This window comes from Homalodisca vitripennis, chromosome 5, assembly GCF_021130785.1.
Source record: "Homalodisca vitripennis isolate AUS2020 chromosome 5, UT_GWSS_2.1, whole genome shotgun sequence".
Taxonomy (NCBI): Eukaryota; Metazoa; Arthropoda; class Insecta; order Hemiptera; family Cicadellidae; genus Homalodisca; species Homalodisca vitripennis.
Genome location: NC_060211.1, coordinates 108,974,171 through 109,001,325, shown reverse-complemented (window position 1 = coordinate 109,001,325; position 27,155 = coordinate 108,974,171). Strand labels below are relative to the sequence as shown.

At 34.5% G+C, this 27,155-nt stretch overlaps 1 protein-coding gene across 1 annotated transcript; it reads left to right on the top strand.

Annotated features, from left to right (window-relative positions):
* LOC124362696 lies at positions 1-26,497 on the top strand. Its single transcript, XM_046817409.1, has 5 exons — positions 1-156; positions 10,009-11,117; positions 11,346-11,424; positions 18,469-18,552; positions 26,137-26,497. The coding sequence occupies exons 1-5, from the start codon at positions 111-113 to the stop codon at positions 26,247-26,249; spliced, it is 1,431 nt and encodes a 476-aa protein (XP_046673365.1). The 5' UTR covers positions 1-110; the 3' UTR covers positions 26,250-26,497.
* Positions 26,498-27,155: the final 658 nt, after the last annotated feature.

Sequence of the window (27,155 nt, the reverse complement as noted above, 5' to 3'; positions counted from 1 at the left end):
TATTGTTTGAATCAATTAGTCATGTGTTGACGTAGAAGTAAATCAATAATGCGTATTAGAATATTGTATGGACATTGAGTTTTAGCCTATTCGTGGTTATTTATTCAAAAATGGCTCTTGTAAATAAAATACCTGCATTAGGGTCGTTTTATTTAGGTAAGTGAATATATACAAGTAGTATGTCATTCGTTGTAAACACTTGTAGTTTCAGACATTTCGATAGGTATATTTTTCGAAATTCAATTCACGTTTAACTGATGCATACGAGTGTACTATATTTCATTGTACATGCTGTAATAACTAATTCAATAACATTGCACTTTACATTTTATAAAAGAATTTTACCAATTATTCATAATATGATTGGACCTAGCCAATTATTAGTCATGATACTTGTATTTTGTTCTTTTTAATCATTGTTTATCACAACTTTTGACCTTTTCAAAATAAGTTCGTACGTGTAGCTTATAAATTTTTGTTATCATATCAGACTGTTAATAATAATTCCTTTCCGTGCATAAGTATTCTAGGTCTATCTATAGTCTACATGGTCATTTATTCTTGATATACGCCAGAATCTCTATTAACTGGAACTTGACTAACTAATGTCCATGTTAGCCGTATTGATTCTGAACAAAAACAATATTTTTACACGTTAGTCACATAAATAAATAATAAACCTAAAATATAACGAAGTACAAAAAACCTCATAGAATCGTCATGGTCATACACGCATGTTTCATGTCTAACAGTCATTTTTGCAATAAAAAAAAGGTTTTTTTTGTATTATTCCATATAAAACAAATTTTCGTATAATCTTTTAGCCCTATTAAATTAAAAGGCATAAGACTGGGATCTACTTTAAAATTTTAAAATTCGTTCACTCTCCTATTACAGGAAGAATAAGCGTACACTTAGTAATAGAATATTATATCATTTGATTACAGGAAGCTGAATTTTTAAAGTCGTAATAAATAGACAATGCAAACTTACACATCAATAATAAGAAAAAAATGGAATTCGCATCACTCAATGTACCAGTGATGATATTAACAACTACAGTGATTAAAAACGAAAATTTTAAAAACAATCAATTTGTTTGGTTTATACTAATGCATAGTTTGGGTGACCAACCAATCTGTCCTAAGTATTAGGTTGTTTTCATCTATATCTAGTAAAAACTGTACCAACTGACTACCAATATCCTTTATTTCGATGCTCCTGCGATGCCAGTTTTTAAATAATTATAATTTGTTAGCATTTATACTTAGAATTATGATTGAACTGTATTCAATTCACAAGCAATACTTATTGAAAAGGCTCTATAATTAAATTTATAATCGTGCTGTGTGTATGGTGTGGTAAGTAGTTTAATCTGACAGAAAGCTACTATGCCGTCTACCACTGTTAATGACGGCATACCAATTAGAGGTTGGATTACAGCGCTGATGCATGCAGGAGTAGTCTGCAACCTACACTGACAATACATAGAATGGCAAGCTGATATGGTCTATTCATGCTATTACTGCACTATTACCATTTTCTGTAACTGGATAACTGTAGCACTGATGCGGCACGGAGTGGCCTGGTATTTGTAGACGTTTAGTTGTTATGAACTATTTTCTCGAGTCAGATTGTACTCCTCTGTAAGGTTGATACATATCGGACTATGCAAAAAGAATATAAATGTTATCTATTAAGCTACGATTATGTTTTACGTAGGTTACATTTTGTATACTTTATATACTTTAAGATCGTGGAGTTATGGGTAATGTCACGCTTTAAAGCCGCGTTTAGGCCTACACCGGAATTGGCAACCAAAAATTGCCAACTCCGATATAGTTGCCGATGGAAGTTTGCAATTTGTATCTGCAACCATGAACACAGTTTGCTTAATTTTTACTGCAACTTGCAACCAAAAAATTAGACAGTATATAGAATGTCGAGTGCGGAAGAGCTTGTACTTGCTGCGGCAGCGTGTGTTGTTCTAGGTAAATTGAGAAGACGGAGAAGATTCTAGGTTCGACCTTCATTGCAGGCAATAGCAAGGTATAGTGGCAGCGATCTATTGAATGACTTAAATAGAGATGATACAGATCCTTTGACGGGGGAATTGAGATGCGATGGCAGTATAAAATTTTTTTTAAGAATGTCGAGCAACGATTTTGAATGTTTAATTGTTGGTATTGGACACATAATTAGCAAAAAGGATACTAACTACAGGAAAGAAATTCCAGTGCGTGAAAGGTTAGCTATAACTTTGCGATTTTTGGCAACTGGCGACTCTTATACAAGCATCAGTTATTTGTTTAAAGTTTCAAAAAGTGCGATATCTCTCTTTGTGCCAGATGTTTGTGAGGCTTTGATATGTTTCCTGAAGGATAACATACAGGTGAGTAAATGTTAAATACCTATCGACCACGTGGAGCCGATAGGTGGGAGGGGTAGCGGGGTTAGTTGCAGACTCAAGTCGCCGCTCAATTTGGCACTGCAACTCTTATTACCGACCGAGGTTGGCAACCGCCTTTGATCTTTACCGACTTCAGTCGGAAAACCAAATTTTTGTTGCCAACTCGTAAAATCGGTCTGCAACTACAGTTGCCAATGCGAGTTGCAGTTGTTTTAAGGCGTTCAACTAAAAATTGCCGATAAAAGTCTGCAATCATTGGTTGCCAACTCCGGTGTAAACGCGGCTTAAGGGGAGATGTTTGTACTATATAAATAGTAAGTATAGGAATACTCACAATGTTAATTTGGCTAGAGTAATAACCCGTAGTAAAAAAAAGTAAAGAATGTCTTATTTTACCAGGCGAAGTTAGGGCTAAGAAGCCCTCTCTAACACTTAACCTGGGGACCAACGGCTTAAAGGTGACTTCCGAATCACCACCAATGGCCGGGCAGGCGGGCCGCTTGCAAGGACAGGATCGCTCAGCGGTGACCTATCCAAGCGGCGGCCACGCTCAACGTTGCTTGATCTGGTTATCTTGCGATAACCGCCGCACCCACTACACTGCGCCATTGGCAACGCGGCTAGTAAACGATGTTCAGATATATTCCCTAAAGTCAGGAAAAAATAAAGATAAATTTTATTCTTGAGTTTCTCACTACGAGTTATAAGCAATTCTAAAGGTAATTTGGCCCGCCTACAAATCAGACCTACGGCAAATAGTTTCAGGAAGGTACGTAAGCACCGGCTGTAGTGAAACGACCTTCAGTTTTTTTGTAAAAAGAAAATTGTAAACAAGTTTACCCAATTATTTTTGATTGTGGGGTTATGTTAGGTGTCTCACGTTAAGGGAGACTAACATTGCGTTATATTAACGTCCCTGTACTCGCAATATTAATTTGGCTAGGTTTACAAGCCATTATCTCAACAAGTAGTGAATACAGGGCCGGATCTATCATTTCTTCTAGGGGGGGCAAGCTTGACTTTTGGCGCCCCCCCCCCCGATACCAAACTATTTACCATAAGTTTTTACTACTATATGCTTTGTATATGGGGTTGAAATAAAATAAAACTTAGGTTGAATAAGAAAAGTGTTATTTTAATGAAATAGAAATGTCTATTTTACAATTTTTACATGAATCCAAAACAATACAATTGTTTTAGAAAAAAACAATACTAACAATTATAGAATCTTTATCTTCCGAGCCTTCTTTACTGCAAATGCGTTAATTATCTGATCAAAATAAATCAAAGAAGCCCTTTCATGTTCAATTGATACAATGCTTAAATTTGTTAGTCTTTGCTGTTTCATAGAATTTCTTAAATAGGGTTTTACAAGCTTTCAATTTGCTGAAACTTCTCTCTCCAGATGCTACAGAGACTGGAAGCGTTGGAAAGATTTTAAGAGCTACATATATGTTTGGATAACCCTCTTTCAACTTGCTCTTATGCAATATTTTTAGCAAAGATGCTGCTGTTGCGTCTTCCAATCCATCTTCCATATTTAAGGCATGAAATTTAAAACTCTCTATTTCATTCACAAGCTCTTCTTCATTTAAGTCACTGGCATATGTTGTAGCTAATTCTTTTGCTTTACTTTTCAAAGTTTTTAACATCCATTTTTTTTATTTGATCCCCACACAAAAAAATTAAACTTATCCAGCAACGATTTGTAACGCATCATATCTGTTAGTTAGCTCACTAATATTTGAAAAAAAGTGATTTTTTTGAAAAGCTCTTCTTCAGTAAAATTTGGCCCATCATCTTCATGTGTGTCTCCTGTCATTTTCTTTTTCTTTCTCTTTCTTGTTTCCTTGTACTCTGCTGTTATGCCCATATTATTAGCTAAAAATGTTGCCTCATCAATTGCCTCTGAAACAGTTCAATCCCTAGTTGAAGATAATACATTTAGAAGACCTTGTATGTTTCTTGCAGCATTGTCTACTGTTGTGTCCTCTCTTTGTAGAAACTTGCTAACTCTATCAATTTTCTTGAGGACTGAAATACCAAAAGCATGTCATAATAACATATTCAAACCTTTTCATGTTTTTAAGTAGCGATTTAGCTTCAGCTCTTGTTTCAGGAGATGAGACTCATGGGTAGTTTAAGTCTTCAAGAGAAGAGAGCACTTTGTCCATATGTTTATAAATAACCTCCACAGAATCAATCCTTGCTGACCATCTTGTTTTACTTTCTGATTTTAACGAAAGGGGAACATGTTGTTTTAAACTTCCCACCTTGATATAGAGCCATGAAAGAAGTTGTAGAGGCTGTTTATAATACCAAAATACGATTGTGCTTGAAACACAGGCCTCTGCTGAATGAACCCCAAACTAAATTTAAGGAATGGGCTGAGCATGGGACAAAGTAGGCCAGTTTGTTCTCTTGCACAATCCTTGACTGGACACCCTTGTATTTCCCAGCCATGTTTGCTCCGTTGTCATACGACTGGCCCCTGCAAAACATCAAGTCTAGACCATCTTCTTTGAGCTTTTTAGCAATGCTTTCAAAAAGCCCTTCGCCTGTTTTTTCACTCACAGTAAAAAAATCTAAAAAGCTTTCACATACCTCTGGCCCTTCGTCAGTATATTTAATGTAACGAATGACTTCAGTCATTTGTTCATTTTTACTTACATCAGGGGTACAGTCGAAAATCAATGAAAAATATTTAGCTTTTTTTATGTCCTGAATTATGTCTTCTCTAACTGCATTTTGCAATGAGATCAAGAAACTCATCTTGTACTGTGTGAGAAAAATAGCTGAGCTGCCCTTTCTTATGGCGACCAATATGCTCACTCAAGGTCTCATTATAGTGGGAAATTAAATCTATAGTGTTGAGAAATTTTCCACTATTTGTATCTGCAAAGTTTACAAGTTTCGTTTGTCCCTCTGAATGCACTACCCTGTTTTTGCCAAAAATAAGACTAGTATACAGCGTAGTACTTCTCTCCCAGTGGATTCCTCCTTTTTTTATCTGATCCTGCAACTCCTTGTCGATCCCTCCTTTACCAAGTGACGTTTCTAATGCTTTCCATGAAACAAAGGTTTTCTTATGGTACTGGGAGTTTTTCATGTTCTGGCAATTTGTCACTGAGTTTTTTCCAATTTGTGAATCCCTCCTTTTCTTGCTAAAAACGAAATTGTTTGATTCATGTTCTGTGTTCAAATGACGAAAAAGCCTGCATGGAACACAGTACAAAAGCATTCATTGTCTCGCTGTAAGCCAAATAAGATCTTTTGACCTTTCAAACCATTTTTTCAAAATTTTGTAAAACCAATCTTTTGTAAGGTTTCGGCCCTCCCTACCGCTTTTACTCAAATCAGGATTATGATCATCGTTTTCACATCTCCTTTGTATGATGTAACATCTTTGTTTGTCACTAAGCTGAGTTGGCCAAGTTCCAGGGTCAATAAAATTAAAATTGTACTCACATTCACTCTCCTGTTCTTCATGGTTAGGCCCTTTTGAGTCTGAAACTGAAACGGCTTCTTGAAATGACGTAGAAGAGGCCCAAAAATCAGTAGCATGCGAAGTATGTGGTTTTTTTCACAAATAATGTCATTGTTGTCTTCTTCCTCTGCACAAACGTCCATGAGATCTTCTCCTCCAGCGTTTTCTTCTCCCCACCGCATCCTCTTGAACAGACGGTTATTTCTCGTTGCTTCAGGTTCGGCTTCGTCTGTAAGCAACAGACATAAATGCACACATGACCAAACATTTTAATTTTTTAAGTAGGTTACATGTACAACATAAACAAATTATTACATTGTGTAACGTTTTATAAATCATGTAGGCCTAACTGAAACGTTACAAAAATATAATGTTGTTAAATAGTGCCAATAATGCTAAAAAACATGCTATCTTAATTTGGGATACTATTACAGTACTAGCCTACAGCCTATTCGATATATTAATTGTTTTAGTAGTAAGGGCCCAAGGGGATATTATTACAATCAATGTATTGTTAACATTTTAGTACGTATGTTACCGTATTAAAACTATCGTTAATAATAGCATAGAAAGTAAGTGAAAGAAGCAAGGCATTTTATGTATATGTTTTTTAATGTATTTAGTTTTGAATATTTAAATGTGTTTATGCTACGCAAGGTGTGGTGGGCGTCGGCCGACGAATGTGAACGGGAGACGATTTTCATTCAGGCAACGAATCTATAAAATATCTATAAACTAAAACTATATTTACAAATAATGATCTATAACCACTATTTTTTAACATTAAAACTGAAGTTTGTTGTTATTATGCCGCTATAGCCTATAACTGTTTTTGTACTCAAAAATGAATCTTAACAAATTAAAATACAACAAAAATTAGTTACCTTGGTCCTTGATATTTTTGCAACCATGATGACATTAAAGTTGACGATTTCGCGGCCTCTTGTTGTCTTGCTTTAGCTTTCTTTCTGTGGAAACACCCTGATGGTTTTTTTCGACATGTTGATCTATGTTAGTCACAGGTAGAATATTCATACAACTGCGACATGAAATCTAACCTAAAACTCATCAAAAGTTCACGCTCACGTCAAGCGGGAACACTCACGAGAGTCACTAGTCAGGGGCGGGAGCGGGAGACTTGCGCTTGCGCTTTCTAGTCCTAGTCAAGCCGTAGACAATGTTTGCCAACCCACAGCCTTAGTTATGAAAATACCCTGCCGCTTTAAAGATATTCTTACTAGGCCCTATGTTCTTTTGGTTTGCGCAAATATAGTTTACTGAAGTAAGAAATTGTATGTACGTGGACTATATTGTGCTATTGACACTTGACAGTAGACATGGTAAATGTTTTTTTATGGTGGCCTCATCCCATCATTTGGCGCCCGGCGCGGCGCCCCCCCCCTAACTCGGCGCCCGGGTCACATGCCCCCCCTGCCCCTCCCTGGATCCGGCCCCTGAGTGAATATTATGTATTTTATCATGTTTTGTATATATGAGTTTACGTGTCACTTATATTAAAGGCATGTTCGTAAGATATTACTTAAATCTGCGTGTTGTTTGGAGTCTGCTAATAGTTACGCATATTTTTAATTTTTAAATTTTTAGTTGAGTTTAATTGTGTGCAAGTCTAGAATGGATATTAAACTTTCTGAGTTAATTTAAATTAGTTACTTAAGATGGTAAAATCGTTTTTTTTTGTAATATTGTATATATCTAGCCCAAAAAGGTTTTAAGAAAATGACAAGAACTCTTTGCAGTAGCCTACTGTATTTATATCAAGGATTACTGGAGGGAATGACAATTTCTTTATTTATTAAAATTTTCTTAACGAAAAATTAAATAAAAAAAGAATTGGTATTCCCTTTAGTTATATTAAATCCTCATTTATAATTTTCTTAAGCCATAGATCATTAAGAACATATCACACCCAGAAGCTATAACTGGTGTACATAAAGCAAAAGCATTTTATTTTTTCCGGTTTTTGCCTGGTTACACAATTTCCTAAAGTTCCTACTCTAAACACTTTTAATTTCTTGTGGAGGGATAAAAAAGTGCCTACTTTTTCTGCCTTGGGGGAGGCTGTTTAAAAGGCTATAACTTTAAAATTAAAAAAAACCCCTAAGCCAAAAACCACCACATTAACCGTTGAAGTGAAAGTAGAGGTGGGGGTTTGGGTGTTTTCTTTAGAGCACGTGTTTAATGGTTCAACTTATGAGAAACATCAGTTGTATTATAACCCTAAAATTAAATAAATAGACCAAACAGTTCACTGGTCCTTAAAGAATTGAAACTGAGTTTTCAACTAGTACAAAATTGTCGCCTCAGTGCTAGGAGACTTTTAGCCTTGATCTGTTCACCTTCAAAATTAAGTCAGTTCCTATAACATACATAAAAGTATAATTTATTGCATTGTATCTGGATTAGCTTTTATTGTTCCGCGGTTCAACAAAACTTGGGAGCCAATGTAACTTCATTACCATTTGTTCTGGAATTCTCTTCGATTACGCCCTTATCTCTGAGCTCCCAAACGATTTGTTTATTGTTTTATAGTAAGTTTGTAGTTGAAGTTTGTATTGAATTAAGTTCTTATTGGGAATGGACTTTTTCCCCGCCACTATACAAACTTTGAATGGAATGCTTCAAGTGATGTGTGTGCGTGAACAATAACTAGAAAAGGCGGCCTTGAATACAATACTGGTGATACAGAACATATCTTTTTACATGTTGATTGTAAAAGTGATGTGTTATTATTAATTTCTAAATAATATATTTAAATTAAAACCATGTTAAAATGATTTTTTTAATCCTTGGTAAAAAAGCATTCATAATCTTATGCAATTGTGTGGTGATGTTTCAAGTTTTTATATTTTATCAAATCATTTAAGTGGAACGTTTCGATAAATGTATGGTTGTGAGTCTTGCAACTGGCACATGGCGGCGTGACCTAGTGCCGCTGCCGTTCATTAGCAGGTTAGTTATTTATTAACATGTTTGCTCTCAGAGCTTACATACGCTACGCTAAGTATACCATGCAGGCCAGAATACATACGGTGCCCCTTGTGAACCTTAGTATGAATTAATAATTATATAGACACATATTTAAGATTTCGTCAGTTACTAATATAAAAAGTTAATGTATTGCACAAATATAATACAACTATTAAATACTATAAACATTTACATACAAATTACTGAAACAATAAGAATCATATATGCATTACAAAGCTTATAAACATTACAATATGCATGTATCATTGCTAAATGTAGAATTATGGAGAAGTAATCTTATGTAACATTTCAACTGTAGGGTAAATTTAAATGATGGTTTTTTTTTTATTCTGTAAAAATAATTTATTCCAAGCCATTTACTCTATAAATTTACTCTACACAATATATTTTATTATCTAGGAACAGAGTCAGCAGCGCATTTTCTTTTTTTCTAACACAAAGAAGAGAAGTTCTGTCTAAGTCTTCCTCGCAGAGCTCTTTGGATCAAGACTGTACCATATGCAATTTCCTTTTATTACAACACAAGAGAGGGAAGTTCTGGCTTCAGTCTCCCGCACGGAAGTGTTTCATACGTAAAAGATTAGTGTTTTACCATTAGCGCGTGGCCATTTCTTAATGAAAGTTATATTTTTTGTGAATCTGTAACTATATACGCCTTAGTCAATGATTTCTAACTGTTAATGCTTACGCTTTAAACTACCGAATCAGTCGTACCAACCGTAACCTTGAATATTAAAAGTAATATATTATATTTAATAATACTATAGACCCAATACAACAAATACTTTGTCACGTTCTTATAAAAGTTTTGTAATGGAAGATAAACTTATATGCAATGAGTAAAGCCGTCATTATAACCACAGATGGGCAAATGTGGCAGCTGGCATTTACCGTATTGTGGCGTGAACACAACCATAACATTGTTTTTATTGCAGTTGTAGTGTTAGTTTACAAATGAATACCTTATTTATTGTCCACCCAATCTCAAGTACCGTCATATTTTTCATTGGCTGCACTATGTTTATGATATTTACATTTCCTGGTTAGTGTACCTGTTTTTATGATTACCTACTTGTACAATATATTTTGTATTTGATTTCAGTCTTTGCTGTGCACTGTTGCTTATTCATCCAAGGAGCTTATGGTAACCATGCTGTCAAACCAATGCTTTTCATTAATTTCTTTGATGACGAAGTTGGATCAGAAACAACGGGCAGCCCAAATTTGAAAGACACTGAAATAAAACCGTTTTCTGATGAAGGCCTAGCGAATAATTTTTTGCCCGATGTCTTTAATGAAACATCAGTTTACACAGCAAACTACTCAGAAACCGCGAAATCACCTATTCCCACTGATCTAAATCATTCTGAAAATGCAATGAGTGTCTTTTTTGGAGATTCAGGGAATGAAGAAACTGAAACAGTCAAATTCGAATCTCCATCTAGTGACAAAACTGAACCAGGCATGTCCGCAGAGGGTTTTGACAATCCAGAATCATGTGACAATATTCCGTTACAAATCACTAGAATTTATTTCAAAGCAATTGCAACTTTGATTCAACATATAATGGATGCTATTTTCGCCGTCAACGAAACTCCGATGAATTCAAGAGTTGGTGAAGCACCAATGTTTGAAGATGACCATTTTGACTCAAGCCCTTCGAGAAGACTACGGAAGAGAGATATTCCGCCCGGAAGTGAACTTAGCAGTTCCACAAAACAATCTGAGCCAGACGTTCAATCTTCCACGCATGCAGATCATTCGAGTAAGAATATACATACACATGATTCTTCTGAAGAACAAGTGAGTACACCAGAAAGTAGTTTGGCTATAACGAAACTACTCAGCCAACAGGACAAAATTGTGAAGATCACGTCTAATGTGTCCAAAAAAATTGAACTTCCACATGTGGGTGTAAACTCATCAACTGAAATCAATCTCAAGTCCGTAAAATCTGAAAATAAACACGAATCAACACTAAAGAATGTTCATGGAGAAACAGAACAAAAAAGTAGTACCACCACATCTACGGCACACAGTTCCCTTGCATCTACATCATTAAAGCAATCAACTTCATCACCGACGGAGAAACCTGTCAATGCTGACGAGAAGAAAAATATTCCAAAAATTGATGAACTGGTTTCAAATGCAGATCTCCTTAAAGGCGACCCTGCATTCCTGCTATATGACCAAACATCTGGTGAAAAACAGGTATGTAGGTACTCGTAATAATCAACAACAAGAAGCGAACAGCGTTATTTGTTGTAGCCATTAAACAATAATATAAATGACATAACTTACTTCAAATTTTGAATTTGATATTATTTTATTACAGTTATAACATAAAAAATTAAATATTGCAATAAAAATTCGTCAGTTAGAAACTAATAACTCTATCTATGAAAGATTTCAACATTTTCTGCTTTTGTCAAATTTCAGGAAAGTCGCAATTTCTATAATATTGATAATATTGAACCACCGAAGTTTCACCCTAAGACAGTCGAACACTCTAACGAAGGCAAGTACTTTTTTATTAATATGTATTCGTGTAGGCTAATGATTCGTGAATCAAATACTAGCTTAGCGTTTTTAGTAATAGACATTAAAATAATAGTAATAGATATGCGCACAAAAAAGGATTTCATACACACTTATATTTCAAGTATATTAATACGTACAGCAATAAAATAATTTACTAGGCTTGTTTTAAATGAACAATGTGTAAATTTAGCATTAGAAAACTTTACTAGTTAGTTATAATAGGTACACTAGTAAATAGTGTGTCCATAAATTATTTTATCAAACGTTGTTAGACTATCTGCGAGCTCGAAATAAATACAAATTCCACATTATGTATAGGTTTCCTATCTTGTTTAGTTTTTATTTATATGCCTGTTTTCTTTGGAGTAGTGTTGGCTTACAATGCAATCCTACGGTACAGTCTCCTACTGTGGCTGGGGTTGGCACTCGAAGAGAGGCAAGCTCAGTCTTTAACTGAGTACTCTGTAAAGTCTTATTTATTAAAACTATGTATCGATATTTACTTACTGTATGTAACTTACTGATAAAAATATTAAAATGAAAATATATATTCACTTGCTTACAAACGGTGGTCATGTAAAACTATCACGCTGAGTTTCATGAAAACTAATCTAAAAATACAAAATGTAAGAGACCAAAAATAAAACGTCTAACACCTTATTTGATATGACAGGAAGAGTAACCACTGATAAGATTATTTTTACTGTTCTTGTGGTGTAATATTATAGATGTATGATTTACGTTTATTTTAACGTAAAAAGTATGTTTAACATTGAATTAGAGATTATTGAGATAAAATGTCATGCAAAATTGCAAAACTGCACATTTTGTCAGACGAAAAACTAATTAAGATTACATCACAACTTTTCTGGTTTATTTCAATACGACTTATCGTCTAGTGACTTTCAAAAAGTAGCACCTACAGACACATGGTATTTCAGCTCGCTCGGTGAGTAAGAAATCCGGATTCAAGATCCGGTGGAGCAAGTATATTTTTGAGAATTAATCTTTAGTGAAATTAATTTAGGCTGTCGCAATTCGTACAAACTCAATGAATATTAAGAACCGTTTTTTAGGTAATCGTAAACAGAAAGTGTACAAACAAAAACAATTGCACCACAAAAAGAGAGGGCCTAAGTAGTAGTGCATAGGTAAATAATTGAGAAGTCCAGGTTCGAGTCCCGGCAGATGTTGAGTTCATAATGTGCCGTAATTTTAAATCCAGACTTCAGTTGGATCAATGCTTGTTTGTTAGTCGAGACTTTTATTGTGTGCATTTCTAATCCACCAAATTACATCCAAGGTCAAATAAATATATACATAATCGGTCTAAGAAGCCTACTTAGTCAAAAAGTGTCTTTTTCCGGCCTTACCGACCCTTGTAAACTTCTGCCCGTCTAAATTATGCCCGGTGCCCTAGTGTAACGTTCGCATGCCCTAGTCAAAATAAGCGTCTACTTCCAGCCGTTGTAATTTACTTCCACTTTAACGTATTTTCTGTGCCATAGTAGTATTTGGATTGTTGTCTTGACTAAGAAATGTATATTAGATCGGTCTAAATAATATACTTCGGTCACAAAGCGACTACCTTCGGCCATTACAATCTACTTCCTTTTTAGAGCTCTGCCTTTTATATATAGAAATACAAGAATTCAACTGGGCTAATGCTCAGTAGATCAGAATCATTCATCATTAAAAATTTATTTATTAACAGTATATACAACACATGCTACTAAATAGTATCTCAAACAATTGTGCAATAAAAACTACAGCAAGAAACAGCTGTAATGTAAATCAGGTTATTACAACAGCTAGTTATTTCTCTTTGAATTGAAAAAAATAATAGCCTACACATATGTTAAGTTGTGGTGGGTAGAGCCAATGTTTTCTACTGTGTAATATTATTCAAGTATGTTTTTTGTGAAATATATAGATACATTTAGAATATTTAGAAAAGAATTAATTTTTAATTGGGTTGACTTGAGAAGGTAATGAAATGGGTAAAAATCCAGATAAAGTTTTCATTTGTAATTAATTTAAAAGAAGAAGAAAAGATTAAATTTATCAAAATGTTCAAGTGTTGCTCAGATTCCAGATCTTTACCACTCACAAATTTAATGCTTTAATGCCCTCTAGTCTTGACTTAACCTTGAAATCCAAGCCTAGATCAAGCTATTCTCCAAGTAATTTATGAAATCTCTAACTTTTTGGCCTTATTAATTTCTTTGGCCAGAACAAGAATCAAAACACACCACTTAGCTGGACTAAAATAAAACTACACAAACAGCAAATAAGAGAAACTCCCTAGCAAAAGGATTTTTCTTTTAGCTCTAAATCTAAAGATTAACATTCAGACTGTAGCACTCAAAACAATATCCAGTGCAAAATAACAATAAATCACTTCACTTGAAACTGGCTCACTCAATAAACCAATGTTCCCTCCTACCACTTCAAACACTACCAAAGTATAAAATGTCAATTACTATAACAATTCACTTGTTAACAGTCAAAACCATTATGTAGTTGCAAGTGGTTCATCAAGCTTCTTCAGTAAAATACCATCTAATGCTACAAGTACATACAGCTTATAGTTAACAATGAGGCAATAGGATATCTTATAAACAAAAATGAATCGCAAAATGTGTTGCTAATCGCTAATCTCTAAAACAGCTAGGTCTATTCAGCTAGTTCTTTTAGTAAAATATTCATCAAAATCCAAGGAACGTTTATATAAATGAAAAGAAAAATCTGAAAATTTAGCCGCAATATCTTTCAAGTTGGAAAGAATTGTGATATATGCATTTTAAAATCCAAATTTAATTGCACTAGACAACTGTTGACACTTTCAGCTGAAATTCATTAAAGAGCCAGAAACATTTGTTTATAATTTAAATTTTAGAACAGTGACTGATCAGTGATGCAGATAACAAATAATATTTAAATATCTAACTTTTACTCCAGAATGCACCAGTGAAATATTTAAAACATCTAATGCTTTGTAAATACTATCGAAACACTGTTTTAAAACTAACCTTAATGAACAAATCTGTGAATGTTTTCACTGATGGGTTTTCCTTGGCATTGGGATACGTCATTATCAGGATTACAAGAAAAACTCAACTATGGCACTGGAAATTTCTTAGACCAGAAATATATAACATAAATGAAATATAAGGCCTACAAGTAAACCGAACTTGGTTTCCGAGACCTATGTATTTTGTACTTTCTTGAACAGGCCAATACGACAAACCCCAGTTATGATGATGGAAATACTGTATAAATAATTTGAACCAGGAGTGCTTCTCTACATGTGTAAAACATGATCATTATAACCATTAATAAAGCTTTATAATAAGCATGTTATATTCTTTCTATATTACAATAACATGTTTTTAAATTTATCCATGAATTATTCTGATTTTTTTCATATTAACTCCTAGTAACCACAGTTGTTAAAATAAATAGCTTTAAAACCAGTAAGTAATAACTCACTCCAGTACAGTGAGTGAGTAGTCTCTTGTACTCCCTAACTTTAACTACTGTGACAAAGTTATTAATGACATGACTGTAGTGACAAAACTCCAGTGTGCTTAGAACTTTTGCATTAGATTCATTTGTAATCTCAGATGTGATGATCACATAACGCCTTATTTCAAACAAGTATCTATCTTAAAATTGAAACATCTTCGATCTGTTGCAGGTCTTTTTAATAAAAATTTCCCGAGTTATTTATCAAACAGTTTTAAATTTATGTCTGAAATAAGTGAACAAAGTACAAGGAGGTCTATGTCTTTATTCTCTATTCCAATTCACCAAACAACTAACTTTAGGAAATTGTTTAAAATTTCTGCCTGTCGGTTGTGGAATGCTCTTCCAGTAACCATCAGAGCCATCAATAAGCATGCTCACTGGGGGTGGAGATCAGGGGCCTGGGGGCTCAAGGGTTATGGCATTTGGCAGTCTAGAGGTGTAGTACTAGGGGCATTTGAATGTATATATATATATATATATATATATATATATATATATATATATATAAAACTATTTTATTCTTTTTAGCCGATCATTGGAATAGAAACCAAAACGTGTTGTTTCTAGTGTACTGAATAAGCGCACAACCTCACAGATTTATGTTCTATGTAGAATGTAGGGAGAAAATAACCTCAGTCCTGATTCTGGATACTATTTTGTTGTGCCTGTGTATAAGTCTGATAACATCCAGGATGTAACAAATTACTGGCAAATTGTAATCCTTTCTGCACTTAGTAAGATTTTCAAAGGTTTGATGTTGGAAATCTTCCAACCACTGTTTAGAACATCATCATCAATGAACAACATGACTTTACAGAGGGGAGATTTACTGTAACGAATCGGCTGATGTTCCAAAACTACGTTATTCATGCTTTTATTCAAAGGAATCAGCTTCACACTATTTAAGTTGGCTTCAGCAATGCCTTCAACAAGATCAGCCACAATCACTTCATTAACAAACTTAAAGGTTAGGGAATGGTTGGCAAGACTTTGTCCTGGTTCTGCAGTTATCTTTGTCAAAGCAAGCTGCTTGTTCATACTGCCAATCATATTTCTGATGCTTTTATACCAACATCTGGTGTACCCCAGGGTTCGTATATCACCGCACTATTGTTCTAAATATTTATCAATGAGCACAATGCATCCTTTTTTGAGCACACATGACCCGAGTGGGCAACGGGTCTGTAGCACTATAGACTTCTTCTTTGATGGACTCAGCATTATGAAGAATGCTGCCCTGTCACCAAGATTACAGGCCTTCAGTGTCATGTGATTCAATTAAGCCTCCTAGTTCTTAACTCGTCTCCGACCTACCAAAAATGTTGACTTCATTACATGAACTATTTTGCCATAGTAGCATCCGTTATACATTCTTTGATCTCATTCATGGTATATTTTCTTATAATATAAGTTATTGTTAATTTCTTTGAAATATTTTAATTAATTGTTGTCACATTTGTCAATCAATCATATATTTATTGCTTCCTAACAAGTTTACATTGCATTTGCAAACATCAATAAATAAAGCTAAAAAGTTTGTAGTTCTAAGATTCATTCATTGCATGCATACATACATTAAATTACATTCCCTCTCATTCATACATGGCTTCAGTATGGTACTAAGTTATGAAAATTAGTGGTCCCAGCCATCTAACATGAGCTCATCTACAGAGGTCCTTTAATCAAGCTTTAACAGCATTGGGTTGTTGACATTGTTTATGCTCTCAGGGAGATTATTAATTAATCTGACACCAGCTTATGAAGGAAGTTTTTTAAATTCCAGTGTTCTATGATGTTGCATCCTGTAGCTGTCCTCACCTCTAGTATCATACCTGTGGACGTCTCTGCCCTGCACTAACTCACATCGGAATCGGCAATATAGATCTACATACAAGATATAGAGGCAGGGTAAAGTCAAAAAACCATGTTCCCTGAAAGTATCGCGGCACAACTCTCTTGGTTTCAATTTGCACATGATTCTAATGACTTTTTCTGAAGCCTGAAAACTCTGTTGAATCTGATCCTGACACGTCCACCCCAAAGGCATATGCCGTACGTCAAATAGGGATATGAAAGGCCTATCCTTAGAACGTCAAAAGAGCAAACCTGTGCCAAATTCCTCACGGCAAAAATGCAGGAAGCAACCCTTGCACATACATGCTCAACATGATCAGTCCAAGTTAATCCTTCTACTAAAAAACCTAAGTCAATTCTACTTCCTCTAGAAGGGTGTCCTCTACCTTGGCAATGGGTCGAATCTCATTAATTTGTTGATGGAGACAAAAACTTATATAATTCGTTTTTGCATTGTTTGTTTTAAGATTTAAGTCAGAGATATACTTAATACAAGAATTCAGTTCAACAAAAGTATCTATTTCGAGAGCGGTATTTGATTTTGCTCTGACACAGAGAGCCGTGTCATCCGCGTATTGGACTATCTTTCCATTCTGAATTGATAATCCAAGATCGTTCATATAAACTAAGAACAGTACAGGTCCAAGGATAGATCCCTGGGAGACCCCCTGGTTCAAAGGAACTCTCTGTGACTGAACATTGGAAATTTCTACAAACTAGTATCTGTCACTGTGGTACCATTTCAACCACTTTAGTGGCAGACCACTCACCCCATATGATTTCAGTTTCCACAACAGACTGACATGGTGAATACAATCAAAGGCCTTTGATAGATCGAGAAATACTAAAGTGTGCTTCCGACATTCCAAACCCTACACGACTGCATCCACAAGGCTTATGATGGCATCAATTGTTGACATTTTTTTTCAAAATCCAAATTGGCTTGAACACATAATGTCAAACCTATTGAGGAAATCCATGATTCTTTCAAAAAAAGTTTTTCGAAGACTGCTCAAAACTGACAGAATTGAAAGAGGATGATACTTGCTTGCAATCACTTGCAATCAATGATAGTTTAAAAAAATTGCAATCACTTTTGCTGTTTTTAGCTGAGATGGAAACACTCTTATTTCAAAGAACATGTTAACCAGTCTTGTCAGTGGTTTCAAAATGTGCTTTAGACAACGTTTAGCCACACTGACATGCCATTGATGTCACATGATTTTTTTGTGAAAGACCCATGAACGATACTGGCCCCCTTATAGGTTCCAAACTAGACCAACTGTCGCTCAAAGGCAGATTCGACACAGCGGTTGCCAAAAAATTACTAAACTCCCTGGCCACTCCTTCAGGGGTTTATAAAAGTTCTTCCCGAATTTTTGTATTTCTACTAAGCTAGCTCATTACTTGTTATTTTATTGTCTTTAGCTCTGGCCATCTTTACTGCTAACTTATTTTAAATAGTATTACTGGGCAAATGCAAAAAAAAGAAAACAAAAATTATAGTAAATATATTTAATATAGATGATTTATTACAGATAATTAAAATATTTTAAAATGGCACAGGTTTAAAAATAAATGGCATATTATTTTTTTATAATATATGAATTAATTTAATTAAATCCATATTTTTCAGAGATTGATAGCCAAAACGAAGAAAACTCATCAACTGGAATTGTTTTCGCTATGACTGGAATTGTGTTGGGTGTAATTGTAGTAGGTAAGTAAAGATTAAATTCTATTTTTTATAAAAATCACCTTTATTGATGTATTTTTAAAGAAATTTTGCTATTAGGTTATCATATTATTCTATCTGAAAATAAATCCTTTTCCTGCTACTATCCCTATCAGTACAAATAAATAAATATGCAGTACACATTAAAATTATTAATTCATGAATATTATTCACATTATTATTTTGACTTATTATTATTCTATAGATACAAAAAATAACAAAACCTAAATCTAATATTGTTGTAAGCAGATTATACAAGGTGTTTGAAAAGTCTGGGTACGGCTTAATATTTTACAAACCATAGCAGATAACATCTATAAACTTTGCACAGTGTCATATGGCTATGTAAACTATTTTTCCTTGCTATTACCATGACATGCCAACCATGGGGGGACGGCCCACAGAGGAAAACATGGAAATCTTAAATGAAAGCATGGGTCGAGTGATACCTCATTTGAAAGAGCTCACTTAGTAGAGTTGAATGACACAAACCGCATCTCAAAAGGTTTATCCAATCAGAAATGACACAATAAATACCGATGTTTTTTAGTTTTATTTATTGTGTTATAAATTTATGACATAATTTGCTCATTAAAAAAAGTCAGTGAAAATACATAGTTAGTACATAGTCAGTTAGTATAGTGAAACGCCGCCTACCGCATCAGAATACAATGATCCAGTCAGAAATGGCAGCGCATAATGTACTTCCCAATGTGTACCTAAAACAACCCGCCATTTCTGATATTCATCCAATGTAGGTTGATATCTCCAATGCTTCAACTGATCTGTTGTTAGTGATCAGGACGGTGTCATCAGCATACATGATAGGGAGGCAGAAGGCCTCTAAGTATCTAGTAAGATCTTCAGTATAGAGCACAAACAGCACTGGACCCAGTACCGAACCTTCACCCCTATTTACTCTCAGGGGAGATGATCTAGCTGTTTTTTTTTGTCCATTTTTGACTTGCTTCAGCTCTACTATTTGCTTGCGGTCGTGAATGTAATTTCCAAACCAGTTCAAGGCTGTGTCTGTTATTCCCAGTGATCTCAGTTTTTCTACTGTTAGGCCATGGTCGAGGCAGTCAAAGGCCTTGCTAAGATCTAGGAATACATTGGCCACAGTATTTCCAGCTTCCAAACTGTCAATAATGCACTCAACCAGATCCACCAGGGCAGTCGTTGTTGACCTTCCAGAAATGAAACCATGTTGGTTTTTGGGAACAGGAGAATTTTGCTGTAGGTGGTTTAGTAGTCTGGATAACACGAATTTCTCGATAATTTTGGATACCACTGGGACAAGTGATATTGGCCTATAGTTTTGTAATTTCGTTTTACTTCCCTTTTTGTGAAGAGGGTGCACTTTAGAAAGTTTTAATTTTGATGGAAAAACACCTTGGGCTAGGGATTTATTTATTATGTTTGTTAGTGGCAAGCAGACTTCTTCTTTACAGATCTTTAACAACTTAGACGAGATATCATCGAACCCTGTAGAAAGCTTTGGTTTCAGTGCTTTAATGGTCTGAATTACCTCTTCAGTATTTGTCGGCTGCAAAATGGAGAGTATTATGTTGGGCCTATGATCAGTTATGGTACTTACAACAGACATTGTACCATCAATAGGGCTAGCATTTCTGATTGTGGCATCCGCAACATTAACAAAGAAGTCATTAAAATGGTCTGCTACTTTATTGATGTTCTGTGTAGTTTTCCCCATGATCTCTAACTCCCAATCCATGTTCCAAACCATGTTGTTGAGATTAATGCCCACAATGTCAATTGATGTTCTGGAGATCTTGGCGATTCTTGTAGGTGGAAGATTAAATCTATTAATGTCGTAGGTGGCCAACATTTCCCTCAAACTAATATTGTCGTTTTTGTTATTTGAGTGTTCCAAGCCATCTACATTGAGGTCTCCAACAATACATATGCCACCGTTATTTGCAGGGATGGTGTCTAGAATACTGGACAGAAGATCAAGTGCCCTTTGAAGTGGAGCACTTGGAGGCCGATAAATGCCAATGATGTACAAGTGTCGTCCTTTACTGATTGATAGTTTTACTGCCGCTGTTTCACACACTAGTTCTGTGCTAAGTCCCTCGATTTTCAGACTCTCAACTGTATTAGCCAGGCTATTGAGTTTGTAGATGGCTACACCTCCTTTTTGGTGGTTGCTTCTGCCAAAGGCAGCCACCAGTGAGTAGTCTGTAAGTCTTGTGTTGGCAATGGAGGATGGAGTTAGGCCATGTTCAGTAAGAACAGTTATGTCAGGTTTCGTTAGAGTCAGAAAGTGATTTAGTCTCTCAATCTTGTTATTGAGATGGTCAACATTTTGGTAGACAATTAATGTTTTTTTAAAGCTGAGTTTATGAACACTCTAAAGAAACAAAATGTACAGAGTTACTCATTCAATTCAGAAAGTTTATATAGTAAAAGGCCACTGAGGGGGATTACAGGGCCTGGGGTACATGCCTGTTTGGGGGCCCCAAACCCATATGTTTATTGATTTCCTTTTTCTTTATTTACAAAACATCAAGAGTTGTGATACATAACAATATTTATATCAAAGTCATAATCGTTTTAGTTGTCTTCATAATGTAGATACTCTGCAGTGAGTAGAAAGGTCTTTGTGATAGACAGTTGTTGAGCTTTCTCTTGAGCATCTTCCTTTAGAGGTTTATTATTTCAGCTGGTAAATGGTTTGATAATTTTGGGACGACATAGGATGGCTTCTTTTCATATAGTAAAAGGTGGTGTGCAGAAAGAGTTTACTGGGATCCATCCCGGATGTTATAGCCATGCAGATCATGGTGCTGGGGCAATTCTCTACTATCAGCATATATGACCACTTCTCGGAATGTATTGTGATCCAATTGTCAGGATTCTGTTTTTTAAGGTTTCCCTGCAGCTATTTCTCAGGCCAAGGTCTCCAAGCATTCCTATAGCATTTTTTGTTGTTGTATAATCAAGTTTCTTTGGAAGTTACCTACCTGAGATGGGACTCAAAGAGTGAGTGATCTATCAGTATTGCTGTAGGAATGTCAGAAATATGTTATGCATTTTAGTATAAAGCGGCAGATGTTTAGTTTTTTTGCATAGCAAGTCCACATGACCAGCCCATGATAACTCATTAACATGATTCCTATAAATTTCACTTCATGGGTCATTTCTACTTCAGGTAGACTAGAAACTTTATTTGTCCTTCTCCCAAAACCAAGTTGGTTTGTTTTTGACATATTGATAACTAAGTCATTTCCGTGGCAGTATTAATAGTCCATGTTCATTGCTATATATGAATTAATGGTTAGTTTGTCAGATGAGCTATCTGATAGAAGGAGTGTTGTGCCATCTGCATGCATTAAAATTGAACAGTACTGGTCAATGTATTCTGGCACATCATTTATGAATAGCACAGGTCAGAATGGATCCTTGAGGTACTCCTCTTTATAATGGCAGGGGATTGGATCTAATAGTTTGTGCTATACCACTTTCTATAAGAGATCTTTCTACTAGTTGACTCCTTCCAGTCAAAATAGCTCTTATAGCTCTTTTGTCTTATTATAGTTTTGTAAATATTTATAAAGTTACATTAATTATAGATGTTGTTTTTTTATTATTTTAAAGCTAAGATTCTTTTAATGTATAAGGTAAATAAATAGATTTATTTTTAGTTATACATGTATATGTATGTTAGTTTAATTTTTTACGAGGTTAAGTGGTAGAGAGGACTTTATAGTCCTAACTTCGCCTCTAATAAAGACATTTTTCATTTCATTTCATTTCATTTCATTTCATTTCATTTTCATTTCAAATCACTTGTAAGCAATGTCTCCTGTCCCTAGAAGTTTTAGTTATTAAGGATACAGTTGTGTGCCATGGAATCAAATGCTTTACTGAAATCAAGCAGTACGCTAGTCACAAGTTTTCCTTTTTCAAGGTTGTCAATGATATATTTAGCTAGTAGCATTGCAGTAGCTGTTGATTTTCCCTTTAGGAATCCGTGTTGTCTATCTGTCAGTAGTTTATGTTGTTGGCAATGGTTTATCAGCCTCCTAAGCAGGGCCGGTTTAAGTGGTAAGCAAAGTACGCGGTCGCATAGGGCAGCAAGCAAAACGGGGCCACCAAAGCGCTCTCCAATGTACAGTATTAAAGAAGGAGATTAGACTAGAGGTTGGAAGTTGATTCAGATCGCCAAATTGCAAGAGTAAGGAGTTTGGGAAAATCGTATATCATACGATTGGGGCGTATTGTATATCAATACGGTAGGACCCTTGTGTATACTCCCACTACCTGATTTATTGTTATTCCCAACAAAAATAACAACAAACAAAAACAAATGTCCGTCAGACACCCCTCCGTCGCATCTTGCGTCGCTCTATCATCTGCTGCCTCATGCCATGTGTTACAGTTACATTCGATCCTAACCATAGAAAACGAAATGCCCCTTAACAAAATATGGTGAGTAAGGCTGTGCAAAAAGCCTCATGTACTTTGCAAACTACAATGGACCTCCTGAAAAGTGTTCAGACTTTTTGGAAAATATGAGATCTAAAGGTCTCAATAGCATTATCATAGATCATAGACGCTTAAAAACTGGCAGAAAAAATTGGTGTTTCTACTGAATTTGAAAAAGAAACCGGAGTTCGTCCAAGGAAAATAAAGAGACAATTCTCCTATAAGAGTGAGGATGAACCGATTCAGGCTGGACTGGCATCATTGAAAGTGAAATTTTTCTTTGTAGTGCTTGATAGAGCAACAACTCACTTAAAGAGGGGTTTGAAATCATGGAGAACTACAGCAGGAGATTTAGTTTTTTGTATGACATTAAGAATCTTCAGACATGGGAGAAGAAGACCTTGAAAGATGACTGCATACAACTTCACAATGTTTTGAGTGATGGAGAAGAATGAGACATAAACAGAGTTGTACTGTTCAAAGAGCTAGACATTTTTGCACCAATTTTGCCACCCAGAAGTTCTCCAAGTACAGCCTTGTCATTAGTTAAATAAAAAAAAATGATTATATGGACACTTTACCTAATGTTTTTGTTTCTCTAAGAATCCTTCTGATGCTCTCTGTTTCAGTAGTAAGTGGTGAAAGAAGTTTTTTTAAGTTGAAACTAATAAAAACTTATCTCAGATCTACCATTTGTCAGAAATGTTTGAGTGGACTGCAACAATGGCCATTGCTACTAGAATGATTTGTTAATCCAAATGGACACTAGCCACGTTCTCAACAAATTTGCAAAAACGAAAGCAAGGAAAATCTCTTTTCAGTGTTAAGTGTAAACGTTTTAAGTTTACCTTTATTTCATGAGTAAATAAAGTATTCAATTTCTTGTATTCAAGTATTCAAACTTCTTTAAAACTGACTTGTGTTGTATTTATTGATTTGTTCACACTTAATTAACTTTGAATTTTTATATATGTAATTGGTTTTTAACTTTTTTAAATGTAACATTCAATAAACAAGGGCAAGCATGTTTAACACATGCTGATAATTACAGTTAGTCTCTACGTTTATTCATATTTTGCACATTCGCACGTTTCGAACCTTCTTGATTATTTATATTTATCTCATATTTTTTTATGTATCGAGACCAAGATAGCCTTACTACCAAATAAGTTGTTTAGGAGGGGGGCGCCAGAATGTTGTTTGCTTACACTAGAACAATGTCTAGAACTGGCCCTGCTCCTAAGCACTACTCTCTCAATTTCTTAGAGAAGGTTGATATAAGAGATATTAGTCTGTAGTTGTTGTACAACCACTTTTGAATTTCAAGTAGACCTTGGCTATTTTGATGGCTAATGAAAACAGTCCAGTTTGTAGAGACTTATTAGTGAGACTGGTTAAGGGGGCTATGAGTGAATCACTGCAGTGCTTTAGAAGTTTAGCTGATCGTCATCAATTCCGGCAGGCATTTTGGGCTTCAGATTTCTAGTATGTCTCCAATTTCCTTTTCATCTGTGTAGGCAAAATTGAAAAGTGCATGATTTGCTATGTTTTGTGAAAGTTACAATTCTTTTAGGGTGACTGTTGATTTTGAGGAGTATTCTATATCCAATTCTGGTAATGAATTGATTTAGATGTTTGGTAATTTACTATGAGTTGTCAGTTTTGCGTCCATTTATTTCAAGTTTTATTTGTGTGTTTTGTGTGTGATGATTTTCTTCATTGTTAATTACCTGCCACACAGCTTTTGATTTCTTGTCTGCCCTCTGTGTTTTATAGATACCTGGTGTTTTAGAGCTTTTAGTCTTTCGTCATATTCTTTTAGTCTTCATCTTATCTTGGGTATTTCCTCATCTCTGGTACTTAGGAAGGCTTTTAAGATACTCAACTTTTTTGGTTGCTTCTTCATCACAGAAAGTCTTGTTTCTCTTTTTCTTTCCTATTCGTAGTTTCTTCTTCAGACAGGTGGAATCCATTACTATTGTTAATGTATTAATAAACTTATTGTATTTATCCTCAGCAGTACAGGCATTGAAAACTTTGGTCCAATCTTCTTGTTGTAGTTGTATCTGGAGGCATGTATTACTGCTGTGCAAATTTTTTTGTTTTTCAATTTTGTGCATACATTGTCTGTGGAGGTAGAGGAATTCTTTAACCATGAAACTAAGGAATATACCATGAAAGAGACTAAACAGAATATTTTTAAATTAATCCTGGATTAACGAAGCATATCTCTTCAATTTAGGTATGCTTTGTCAAATAAATAATCCTACAAAATCAAGACAAATTTTCTTCTCTTTTAACAATATTCTTTAGCCCCAAACTTTGACATTGTATTTCACGGTTTCCACAATAATAGGGTTTTGAAAATCTTGGATAAGAAATTATTTAGCAGGGATATAATGAATTTATTTATTTATTCTGAATATGCATACTATTAGGAATTACAGAAGGAAAAATTTATGAATGTGTACACACATGAATGTTAACATATTGTTAGAATTTTGAATGGTTTTAATTGAATCTGACTGAAAATACTTACAAGGTAAAATAGAATTTTAGGGGGTGGATCACTCCTATATCACTCCTTTGTTACACCCCGGATATTTAGGTCTGCATGATTTCACTTGCATTTTTATAAAAAAAACAATTTGATATATATTTTAAGGAAACGTGTTTTGAGTTGTGATTATGTAATTTTAATGGTTATTATAAATGGTAATAATTTTATTACACAGAAGCTTTCTCATAATTTTTTTATTTTAGACTAAAAGTGGGAATTTAATGTAAAATTCTTTTTTATTGTATATACCACTATTAATATGTAAATTATACTTCACTTTTATATAATTTTTGAAAATAATAATATTTAGATTTGATTTATGTTAGAAATACGATATAATTTTGTCTGTCATGTCATAAAATCACAATTTGTATAATTGTGAATGATTTGGAAGGTTGGTTTTTACAACTATCATTTGAGGAAGTATTGTGAAACAGTTTAAGGCACAATCAAAGCATCTAAGCTTTATATACATAATACATCACTACTTTTAAAAAAACCTATATTATACATATTATTATTATATTTCTGTTTCAACTTAGAAAACATTGTTACAGCTTTTGTTGGAGCAGCAGCAGCCTACACATATGTGTGGAAGAACAATTCTTACCGACACCAGGGCCAACACGCAGGTCCAGGCACTTCCAGTCAACGAAGTGCAATGGCTTAAATTATTGAAAAAGCATCATTCTGTGGAGAAAATTTCTGAGAACATATTCTGTGTTATTTTAAAGAAATCCTATCATTATGTGTTACCAAATTGTCAAGCATGGTTCTAATTACTTGACTGTTTCTCATATTTTACTGTCTTGAGATGAATTTTTGTAAGTGTTACATACTTTTACAAGTTTGGTACTTTTGCTTCAAAATTTGTGTTTTTAATTTGTTATAATAAATAATAGATGTATTTTTTGTTGAGTCTGTCAATGTTTTGCTGGTCTATTCTCCAATTGGTATTTTGTTGTAGTTATCTATGTTTGATGTTGAATAATTGTAATACTACTATTCTAATTATTTGAAATGTATTGTACATTAACGTACTATCTCAAGAATAATCGTTGTTGATATCAATAGTAGATACATTATTCACTCAAATTTAACAAATTTATCATGCAACAATAAAAGAATTTCTGAAATTTGCCATTACTATAGGTTTTAACAACACAACACTACTCTATATAAATAAATATAAATTAAATTAAGTATTTTTTGGGCACTTTTTAAGTTGAAATGTTTTATTTTTCACCACCATATTGATTTTTGCTTGTTCAACCTTATGTATTAGGGCTTTTACACCTGAAGGAGAGGGTAGAACCCAACCCTTGAAATATAGTATTCTATTTTTGTAACATGCAATGATGGCAAATGTCCAAAATCATTTTATTGTTTCAAACCACCCATCGACAATAATAAATTTTGAACAAACAACTACATTCCTTGGCTAAAATAAAATAGGTTTTATATCCTAACACAATCTAATCCAAGGTCATGTATTCTTATGGTTAAAAGGTTAATCTTTATCATGACCTTACTAGCCATAGGAACAAATGAACTTTGATTGGATTGAAAGTAGGAG

What these genes read in the sequence shown, in the direction of transcription:
- LOC124362696 (XM_046817409.1), top strand. Translation starts at nt 111, where the DNA reads ATGGCTCTTGTAAATAAAATACCTGCATTAGGGTCGTTTTATTTAG. An exon ending in ATTAGGGTCGTTTTATTTAG is followed by an intron (nt 157 to 10,008) that starts GTAAGTGAATAT and finishes ATTTGATTTCAG; the next exon opens with TCTTTGCTGTGCACTGTTGC. An exon ending in AAACATCTGGTGAAAAACAG is followed by an intron (nt 11,118 to 11,345) that starts GTATGTAGGTAC and finishes GTCAAATTTCAG; the next exon opens with GAAAGTCGCAATTTCTATAA.